This window comes from Pseudophryne corroboree, chromosome 2, assembly GCF_028390025.1.
Source record: "Pseudophryne corroboree isolate aPseCor3 chromosome 2, aPseCor3.hap2, whole genome shotgun sequence".
Classification (NCBI taxonomy): Eukaryota; Metazoa; Chordata; class Amphibia; order Anura; family Myobatrachidae; genus Pseudophryne; species Pseudophryne corroboree.
This window is the reverse complement of record NC_086445.1, coordinates 260,958,092-260,969,575: the sequence shown is the minus strand read 5'-3', so window position 1 is coordinate 260,969,575 and position 11,484 is coordinate 260,958,092. Positions and strand designations below refer to the sequence as shown.

Below are 11,484 nucleotides of genomic sequence, written 5' to 3'. Positions count from 1 at the left end.
CATATAACGATATTCTATCGTATACCCACAGGTCTCCTATATAGTAAGTGTATACGCATATAGACCAATCCAAACCAAAAAATTGACTGAAAATAAAATAATAACGAATTACATATACATTACATTAAAACACGAACGGGAGTATCTGTGTGGAGAAGTTATCAGCTAGTAGACTACACTAAAAATGTAAACAGCAGACCTGGCCTCAAAACCACATAACTTCTATAAAAAACAAGACAACACTAATTCCTCATTAAGCCCAACTGGGGCCATCGCATTCAGCAAATAAATCCATCGACTTTCCTGCTTTAGTAGTTGTTTATTGCCATCTCCACCCCTCCTCAGTGGTGGTACATGATCAAGAGGCATGAATTTAAAGTCCTTCATTTTGTGACCACAGGTCGCAAAGTGTCTGGCCACCGGTGGCGTGCTGGGTTCCAATATCTGTAGTGCTTTTTTGATTGATGAGCGGTGCATAGATATTCGTTCTTTGAGCATCCGAATTGTTTTGCCCACGTATATTTTTTTACAAGGGCATATGATAATATACGTCACGTAACGGGTATCACAAGTCATTCTGTATCTTAGTATATGTTTAGCTCCCAGCTCGGGATGCAGAAATTCTTTGCCAGTCAGCATAAACATACAATTGCACAGCCGCCACATTTGAAGGCTCCCCTCTGAAGGCTCAGCCAATTCGGGTTTCCCATCACACCAGGGCTAATGTCAGACTGCGAGATCCGTTCCTTAAGATTCTTGCTCCTCTTATAGCTAAAGAGGGGTGTATTGGCGCATAATCTACTCAAAGCAGGATCCGTCTGGACAATGTGCCAGTGCTTCAGTATAGACTTTTTTGACAAGACCCGACGTGATCGAGTAAGTGCTTGTCAATACCAGACGTTCTGTTTCCGCACTTTTCTTTTTAGAAACCAGCAGGTCCTCACGTTTAAGCCCCAGACATTTTGTTTAACTTCAATGGGTCATAACCCCGCTCAATGAATTTTCGCCCCATATTAGCTAGAGCCTCTGGCAGTTTGGTATGATCCGAAGTAATACGCGTCACCCTTACTAATTGAGAGTAAGGGAGTCCATTCTTTAGTGGTTGCGGAGTGAAAACTGGATGCTAGAAGAAGCGTATTCTTATCTGTGGGTTTCCAACAAACACTTGTGGTAAACCTTCCTTCATCAATTCCTACCAATACATCTAGGAACTCCATCTTTACCTTATTAAATCGATAAGTAAACCTAATAGAACCAGGTCTGCTGTTCAACTTCCCCACGAATTGAATCAGTGCTTGTTCACCACCAGTCACAGCATGAAGAGGTCATCAATAAATCTAACATAAAATGAGATGTATTTTGCAAAATCTACATCATTCATGATATTGTTTTTCTCAAAATTGTACATGAATAAATTGGCGTACGATGGGGCCATATTAGACCCCATCGCCGTCCCATGAAGTTGCAGAAAAAAGGAATTATTAAATAAAAAATAATTCTTGTGTAAAATGATCTCAATCAGTAGTAACAAAAAATCAACTGGTGGACCCTCATAGTGTGAGCTGGTGGTGATAGCACTCCTAACTGCCTCAATCCCTTCCGAATGGTCGATACTAGTATATAAACTAGAGACGTCTAACGTCACCAAAAGACAGTCACTTGGCGGTGGTCCAAATTGCTCCAATTTATTTATAAAGTCAGAGGTGTCTTTAATAAAATAGGGAGTATGTTGAACTACAGGTTGTAAATGGTAATCGACATATTGTGACAAAGGTTGTCCCAATGACCCTCTGGAGGAGATGATGGGTCTACCCGGAGGATCCACCAGACTCTTGTGCACCTTTGGTAGGATATACAAGAGGGGGATCCTCGGGTAGTCCTGAACAAGAAATTTCTCGGTCTGTTCATCTATCCAATTGTTATTACAGCCTAATTGAATAATGGAATCAATTTCCTTCTTAAACTTAAATGTGGGGTCAAACTGAAGTCTTTTATAGCAGGTTTCATCTGACAGCTGCCTCATTACTTCTTCAATATACTTAGATTTATTCATTATAACAATGCCCCCGCCTTTATCGGCGGGGCGTATCACAATGTCAGCATTATTATTTAGAGTTTTGATCGCTAATGCCTCCTCCTTATTTAAATTTGAATATTTGATCCTACTTTTCCGTAAAATCGGTATCGTGTCCATCCTCACTAAACGCATAAAGGTCTCGATTGATGCGTTAGTTGAGGGCGGATCAAAAGTGCTGGCAATTTTAAAGCGAGTTGATTTATACTCAGAGGCTGTTCGCTTATTGAAGAAGTCTTTGAGACGCAGCTGCCTGTGAAACCTGTAGAATTCGACCTCAAAATCAAAAGGTTTCTGTCGATGAGTTTGAACAAAAGACAGACCCTTGGCTAATACCGCAGCCTCTGAGTCAGTCAATTTATATGAAGATAAATTAAACACGGCTATCTGCGGGTCGTCCTGGGGTATTTTTCTCTTTGATTTTTGATGCCTGACACCCCCTCTCCTGCAGGGTTTTCTAGCTCTTTTTCTGATGTTGTTTTGTTGCGTGAAGACGTTTTGTCTCCTAAAAAATATTGTCTAAATTTGCTGGAATTATCTGAGTCACTCAAAGATGTGTTAGATTCAATATCTGTAAATTGTCTGGGTTTTCGTCTTTTAAACGTCTTACCCTGTTGCCACTGTCGTCTGTTGGTTTGAGGTATCAACCAGGGATACACTCGAAAATCCCTATAATCCTCTTTGACTTTCTTATATTTACCTTTCTTAAAAGCTAACAAGTCAGATTTGAATGTCGCTACACTTTCATCCAATTTAGTTAACCAGTCAACGCTGTTATCGGCTTTAATAATATCTAAACCTGCAATCTCACAGGCTTTGATATCCTTCTCCACAACCTTGATGTCGGCGTTCACCTGCTGGATAACCAAGAGCATTAGATCAAAACTACACTGATTCAGGATCAAACACCATTGTCTGCAAAATTCCTTACAATTACGTCCCAACGTAGGTTGATTTTTAATTCTAAAACCTCTCGGGACTAAATTCTCTTTATGATATTGAGATAATGTCAACCCGTGAAGTTCAAGTTCAACCAATCTCTTACGCAACCTTAGTAGATCAGTATGAACTTCCTGCGGGCTGTCCTGATCAAAAGCCAACTGGTCAGTGTTAGAAAAAAGTATTTTAGATATATCTTTATCTTGAAATCTCTTGGTCCCAGTGATGTCGCCGACACCAAACTCCATCGTTAAACACGTGTGCACTCAGAGAACAAAAAACAAAGCACTATAATATGCACAATGTGCAAAACTATAAAGTACATACAACAATCTAACAACATATAATTAAAATCGCGGTGCAGTCCAAATCCAGTTCAAGGAAATAAATAAATATATATCATGGTCCGCACAACACTATCCACATTTCATGCAGGGTGCCCGGTTTGGGGTCATTCAAATTAAATACTGCCACACCATGAGGCTCCAACTGGGGCTTATGTTGTAGAAGAAACCAGCACTCCTTAAATGTCCAAAAACACGTTTTTATGCCAATTTGAATAAAGTAACAAACTTTTTGTGCAAAACAGCAGCTTGAAAATACAGTTCCATCAATTCATGTATGTCTTACATATCCAGAATCATGCTGGGGATACGTATCAGACCCAGCTGGGTCTCCCTACAGCTGTTTCGGCTACTGCCGTCTTCAGGGGAGTTGTTTGAACTAATGTGCCAAGCTCCTTCTATTTATACACACTAAATTACCATGATGTGCTCACCTGTCCTCATCGTTATCCCGAGTACCGCCCGGTGTTGTACAGGGGCGTGTGCGTGGAGCTGCCCGGATACCTGGACGGCCGCCTGTGACGTCATCCGTTCGCGCCACATTCTGCACAAGCGTCTCCCAGTGTCCCGTCCGTTGCCATGGGAAGGTCCGTTCCACCCCCACACGCCACGTGACCGCGACGCGTGAGTATGTCACACACCCCCCAGGCACAGAGCGGTTCACTCATTGGCCTACTCGTCCTAGCTTGCCGCCCTCCTAACATGGCGTACAGCCCATAGCCTCCCTATCACCTAGCAACCCGGCCTCATCACCCCGCCCACCCGTAATGGCAACAACGGAACAACACAACGTGTAACAAACCTATTATGCCTAAATCAAACATGTCGTTCCCCAAAAAAAGAGACTGACAATTATGCGTATACATTACAGCACAATTCCAATTAGGGACCTATTAATCCTACCTATCTGGATGGCCGTTATCACCCGTAAATCCTCCTTGCTGTGATATTCACATCTTAGGGCTGGCCATATAACGATATGCTATCGTATACCCACAGGTCTCCTATATAGTAAGTGTATACGCATATAGACCAATCCAAACCAAAAAATTGACTGAAAATAAAATAATAACGAATTACATATACATTACATTAAAACACGAACGGGAGTATCTGTGTGGAGAAGGTATCAGCTAGTAGACTACACTAAAAATGTAAACAGCAGACCTGGCCTCAAAACCACATAACTTCTATAAAAAACAAGACAGAACTAATTCCTCATTAAGCCCAACTGGGGCCATCGCATTCAGCAAATAAATCCATCGACTTTCCTGCTTTAGTAGTTGTTTATTGCGATCTCCACCCCTCCTCAGTGGTGGTACATGATCAAGAGGCATGAATTTAAAGTCCTTCATTTTGTGACCACAGGTCGCAAAGTGTCTGGCCACCGGTGGCGTGCTGGGTTCCAATATCTGTAGTGCTTTTTTGATTGATGAGCGGTGCATAGATATTCGTTCTTTGAGCATCCGAATTGTTTTGCCCACGTATATTTTTTTACAAGGGCATATGATAATATACGTCACGTAACGGGTATCACAAGTCATTCTGTATCTTAGTATATGTTTAGCTCCCAGCTCGGGATGCAGAAATTCTTTGCCAGTCAGCATAAACATACAATTGGCACAGCCGCCACATTTGAAGGCTCCCCTCTGAAGGCTCAGCCAATTCGGGCTGACCTGTGGGTATACGATAGCATATCGTTATATGGCCAGCCCTAAGATGTGAATATCACAGCAAGGAGGATTTATGGGTGATAACGGCCATCCAGATAGGTAGGATTAATAGGTCCCTAATTGGAATTGTGCTGTAATGTATACGCATAATTGTCAGTCTCTTTTTTTGGGGAACGACATGTTTGATTTAGGCATAATAGGTTTGTTACACGTTGTGTTGTTCCGTTGTTGCCGTTACGGGTGGGCGGGGTGGTGAGGCCGGGTTGCTAGGTGATAGGGAGGCTATGGGCTGTACGCCATGTTAGGAGGGCGGCAAGCTAGGACGAGTAGGCCAATGAGTGAACCGCTCTGTGCCTGGGGGGTGTGTGACATACTCACGCGTCGCGGTCACGTGGCGTGTGGGGGTGGAACGGACCTTCCCATGGCAACGGACGGGACACTGGGAGACGCTTGTGCAGAATGTGGCGCGACCGGATGACGTCACAGGCGGCCGTCCAGGTATCCGGGCAGCTCCACACACACGCCCCTGTACAACACCGGGCGGTACTCGGGATAACGATGAGGACAGGTGAGCACATCATGGTAATTTAGTGTGTATAAATAGAAGGAGCTTGGCACATTAGTTCAAACAACTCCCCTGAAGACGGCGGTAGCCGAAACAGCTGTAGGGAGACCCAGCTGGGTCTGATACGTATCCCCAGCATGATTCTGGATATGTAAGACATACATGAATTGATGGAACTGTATTTTCAAGCTGCTGTTTTGCACAAAAAGTTTGTTACTTTATTCAAATTGGCATAAAAACGTGTTTTTGGACATTTAAGGAGTGCTGGTTTCTTCTACAACATAAGCCCCAGTTGGAGCCTCATGGTGTGGCAGTATTTAATTTGAATGACCCCAAACCGGGCACCCTGCATGAAATGTGGATAGTGTTGTGCGGACCATGATATACATTTATATATATATATATATATATATATATATATATGTATGTGTATATATATACATATATAGTCACACGAATCACATAGGCCGTATAACAGCTCAACTCACTGTTTCCTCAGGCAAGTTACAAAACTCATGCAAGATTTGCAGGTCAGGTTTTACAGACAGTCTTTAAAACAGCAGCACAATATTCCAAGTTCTGGTAAACACAAATAAAACAGATTCCAAATGGTTCCTAACGTAACCCCAGACCCCCAACCTAACGCCTGCCCACTTGCTGACATCAGGAGCAATGACCTACTAAACAAACACTTTTGAAAGGTAGTAGACAAGTTGTAGTAATTTATATAAAATATATATGAAATATAAACCATTTGTACTGGCTTTGAGATGATTTATATTCTGGAGGGACCCCAATAACAAGAGTGCTAGAAACAACAGGGCTTACACGTTTTCTGCATTTCCTGCTCTCCCTTTATGGACAGTTTGAATGATTTGCTATATGGATGTCAGTCAGATCTTATCTAGTCATGCAGTTTGTTGACTGAACCTCTGCATTGTTTCCCAGCTGTATAATATAATATCTCTTATACTGCACTGAGGGAATGTATGACTGACTGAGAAAAGGAGCACGGGCAGAGGGGGGCACATTCAGGAGGTGTAGTACGGTATGCCGGCGGCCGGGCTCCCGGCGACCAGCATACCGGCGCCAGGATCCCGACCGCTGGCATTCCGACAGCGTGGCGAGCGCAAATGATCCCCTTGCGGGCTCACTGCGCTCCCCACGCTGCGGGCATGGTGCGCGCCACGCTATTTATTCTCCCTCCAGGGGGGTCGTGGACCCCCAAGAGGGAGAAAAAGTGTCGGTTTGCCGGCTGTCGGGATTCCGGCGCCGGGATCCCGACAGCCGGCAAACTGAAGACCACCCCATTCAGGAGTCGTGGAAATATAGTACACGCCGTAACTTGATTTTCCATTTTCCAATATTTTGCCTTATATATGTGTAATGCTGTTACTTTCGCTAAATATTTTTACATTTTCCTAGATATGTACTGAAATCTGCACATTTAATACTATGTAATAGTTAGAGATCACTGTAGCTATGCTTATATTATAGTCAGTATAAACTGCAGGGTTTAATTTAGACTGCTTCCAGACCAATATTAATTATGTGCTGTAACCATAAAACACTAATTGCAATGGCAAGATGCTGGCAGGCTTTCCATTAAGCACTTAGCACACATCTGTTAATTTGTAGAATATTACAGCAATATTCCATCTGCTAAAGGAATCTATTTGCCTTTCAGACAGAGCATGTCGCACCGTATGATGTTGTTCCATCCATGCGACCTGTGGTTCTTGTTGGCCCTTCCCTCAAAGGATATGAGGTAAATAATGAGGAGGGGGGAAAGAGATGCAGATTTTGTTTTGATTTTTTAATTGTGAATTAACAGACTTAAAAGGTAATATATTAGAAGTTATGGAGCAAATGGTTTATATTTTTATTTTCTCTTACATCCTAGTGGATACTGGGGTCTTGTACTTTAGTACCATGGGGTATAGATCGGGTCCACTGGAGCCTGGCACTTTAAAACTTTTAGTGTGTGTATGTGTGTGCTGGTTGAACTGGCTGCTCCTATCCTGTGTCCCTCTGACAGATTTTACTGTGGGTCTGTCCCCAAAATAAGTCCCAGTGTGTCTGTGAGTGTGGTGTACACGTATGAGGCATGTCTGAGGCAGGGAGTTCCTCCCTGGAGGAAGCCATTTTAGGGACACAGAGTTGTAATGTGGTGGCGCTACCGGCACACCAAGAGCCTACATGGGTGAAAGAGCTACGTGACAGTATGCATTTGATTAACCGTAGCTTAGAGAAGTCTGAATTTAAGGCTGCATGCTGGAGAAAACCTGTGGAAGATGTGATTTATCAGGATGCGTTATTCCTTATGCGGTCATTCCTTATGGTCAGAAAGCGTGTCATCAGAAATTGACACGATTGATAAAGATGAGATACTCCTTAAGTTAGGGAATATCAAGGACGCTGCCGCCTACATGCTGGAAGCAATGAAGGATATTGGACTCTTGAGTTCACAAGCCGCTACCATGGCAGTATCGGCTAGGCGGGCGTTATGGAGTCGCCAGTGGAATGCGGATGCAGATTCCAAAAGAAACATGGAGGCTCTCCCATATAAAGGTGAGGCCTTGTTTGGCGATGGCCTGGATGCGTTTGTCTCGGTGGCTACCGCAGGTAAGTCAACATTTTTGCCCTCTGCGCCTGCATCGGCAAAAAAGACCTATCACCCGCAAATGCAGTCCTTTCGGCCCAATAAATACAAAAAGGCGAGAGGTTCCCCCTTCTTTGCAGGTAGGGGAAGGGGAAAGAAGCCCACACCGGCTCCAGGTTCCCAAGAGCAGAAGTCTACCCCTAATTCTGCCAAATCCCCAGCATGACGCTGGAACTCCCTTGCGGGAGGCCGCTCTGGTGGGGGCACGTCTCAAACTCTTCAGCCAGGATTGGATTCTGTCTGGCCTGGATCCCTGGGTGTTGCAAATAGTATCCCAAGGATACAAACTAGAGTTTTAAGACGTTCCCTCATGCCGATTTTTCAAATCGACCTTGCCAGCTTCTCCGCCAGAGAGAGAAGCAGTAACACCGGCAATCCAAAAATTATGTCAAGACCAGGTTATAGTCCTGGTACACAAGGGCGGGGTTTTTATTCAAGCCTCTTTGTTGTTCCGAAGCCAGACGGCTCGGTCAGACCGATCCTAAATCTAAAAGATCTGAATTTCTTCCTGAAAAGGTTCAAGTTCAAGGTGGAATCACTGCGGGCGGTGATTGCCAGTCTGGAGGAGGGGGACTACTTAGTGTCGGTGGACATAAAGGATGCTTACCTGCATGTTCCCATTTATCCTCCTCACCATGCTTATCTGATATTCGCGATTCAGGATTGCCATTACCAATTCCAGACGTTACCTTTCGGTCTCTCCGCAGCGCTGAGGGTATTCACCAAGGTGATGGCGGAGATGATGGTCCTCCTTCGTCAGAAAGGAGTAAATATAATCCCTTATCTGGACGACCTCCTGATAAAGGCGAGATCCAGGGAGCAGTTATTACAAAACATATCCCTCTCCCTGTCAATACTGCAACAACACGGGTGGATCATAAATTACCCAAAGTCACAGTTGGAACCGACGTCAAGTTGTCTTTCCTCGGGATGAATCTGGACACAGAAGTTCAGAGAGTATTTCTTCCGCTGGAAAAGGCTCTGGAAATCCAGAAAATGGTAAAACAGATATTGAAACCATCAAGTGCGTCGATCCATCAGTGCATTCGGTTGTTGGGGAAGATGGTGGCGGCCTACGAGGCCATACAGTTTGGCAGGTTCCATGCCAGAGTATTCCAGTGGGACCTGTTGGACAAGTGGTCGGGGTCACACCTACACATGCACAGAAAGATAATCCTGTCGTCAAAAAACAGGATTTCGCTCCTGTGGTGGTTGCACAGCTCTCACCTGCTAGAGGGACGCAGGTTCGGGATTCAGGACTGGGTCCTAGTAACCACAGATGCAAGTCTCCGAGGCTGGGGAGCAGTCTCTCAGGGAGAAAACTTCCAGGGACGTTGGTCACAACAGGAAGCCTGCCTTCACATAAACGTTCTGGAGCTAAGAGCCATTTACAACGGCCTTCAACAAGCGGTACATCTTCTTCAAGACCGTCCCGTGCAGATCCAGGCGGACAATGTAACAGCAGTCGCATACATAAACAGGCAGGGCGGAACGAAAAGCAGAACAGCAATGGCAGAGGCGACAAAAATCCACCGCTGGGCAGAAAAACATCTACAAGCTCTGTCGGCAATATTCATTCCGGGAGTAGACAACTGGGAAGCAGACTTCCTCAGCAGACACGATCTCCATCCAGGAGAGTGGGGCCTCCACCAAGAAGTCTTCGCAGAGGTGACAAGTCTTTGGGGAGTTCCTCAAATAGACATGATGGCGTCTCGTCTCAACAAGAAGCTTCAGAGATACTGTTCCAAGTCGAGAGACCCTCAAGCAGTAGCAGTGGATGCACTGGTAACACCAATGGGTGTTTCCGTCAGTGTATGTTTTCCCTCCACTTCCGCTGATCCCGAAAGTACTCAGGATCATAAGAAAGACAAGGGTTCGAGCAATCTTCATTGCCCCAGACAGGCCAAGAAGGGCTTGGTACCCAGATCTTCAGCAGTTACTCATAGGAGATCCTCGGCCTCTTCCTCCTCGGGAGGACCTGCTGCAGCAGGGGCCCTGTGTGTACCAAGACTTACTGCGGCTACGTTTGACGGCATTGCTGTTGAGCGCCGTATCCTAGCCAGGAAGGGTATTCCTAAGGAGGTCATCCCCACCCTTATTCAGGCCAAAAAGGGAGTAACGTCAAAACATTACCACCGTATTTGGAGAAAATATGTGTCTTGGTGTGAATCCAAGAAAGTTCCTACGGAAGAGTTTCACTTAGGACGTTTTCTCCATTTGTTTGCAGGATGGTGTGGAGACGATCAATCAAGGTCCAGATTTCGGCCTTGTCAGTGTTCTTCCAAAAACAATTGGCCTCTCTTCCAGAGGTTCAGACCTTTGTGAAAGGGGTTCTGCACATCCAGCCTCCATTCGTGCCTCCAGTGGCACCATGGGACATTACCGTGGTATTGCAGTTCCTTCAATCGGATTGGTTTGAGCCTCTACAAGTTTCTCACTTGGAAAGTGGTGATGCTTTTGGCATTGGCATCCGCAAGGCGGGTGTCTGAATTGAGGGCCTTGTCTCACAAGAGCCCTTACCTGATTTTCCATGAAGATAGGGCAGAGTTGCGAACTCGCCAACATTTTCTTCCAAAGGTGGTTTCTGCTTTTCACATAAACCAACCTATTGTGGTGCCAGTAGTTACTGACACATTCACTGATTCAAAGTCTCTAGATGTGGTTAGAGCTTTGAAAATCTATGTTGCTAGAACAGCTCGTATACGGAAAACAGAGGCTCTGTTTGTCCTGTATGATCACAACAAGATTGGCTGTCCTGCTTCCAAGCAGACTATTGCACGTTGGATTAGAAATACGATTCAGCAAGCTCATACTATGGCTGGATTGCCGTTACCGACGTTAGTAAAGGCCCACTCCACTAGGAAGGTGGGCTCATCCTGGGCAGCTGCCCGGGGGGTCTCGGCATTACAACTTTGCCGAGCAGCTATTTAGTCAGGGTCAAACACATTTGCTAAGTTCTACAAGTTTGACACCTTGGCCGATGAGGACCTAAAGTTTGGTCAATCGGTGCTGCAGGCTCATCCGCACTCTCCCGCCCGTACTGGAGCTTTGGTATAGACCCTATGGTCTTGATGTCGTCCCCAGCATCCTCTAGGACGTATGAGAAAATAGGATTTTGATAACCTACCGGTAAATCCTTTTCTCCTAGTCCGTAGAGGATGCTGGGCGCCCGTCCCAGTGCGTACTTTACCTGCAGTTTAGTTATTACAGTTACACAAGTTGTGTTA

At 45.0% G+C, this 11,484-nt stretch overlaps 1 protein-coding gene across 5 annotated transcripts in view; it reads left to right on the top strand.

The window, feature by feature from the left end:
• Window positions 1-11,484, top strand: part of CACNB3 (calcium voltage-gated channel auxiliary subunit beta 3) — a 426,341-nt gene that overhangs the window by 358,270 nt on the left and 56,587 nt on the right. For all 5 annotated transcript variants that reach the window (XM_063952739.1, XM_063952732.1, XM_063952727.1 and 2 more), the window contains one exon: window positions 7,283-7,363. In XM_063952739.1, the coding sequence (XP_063808809.1) occupies window positions 7,283-7,363 (81 nt within the window). The remainder of the gene's footprint in view (window positions 1-7,282; window positions 7,364-11,484) is intronic.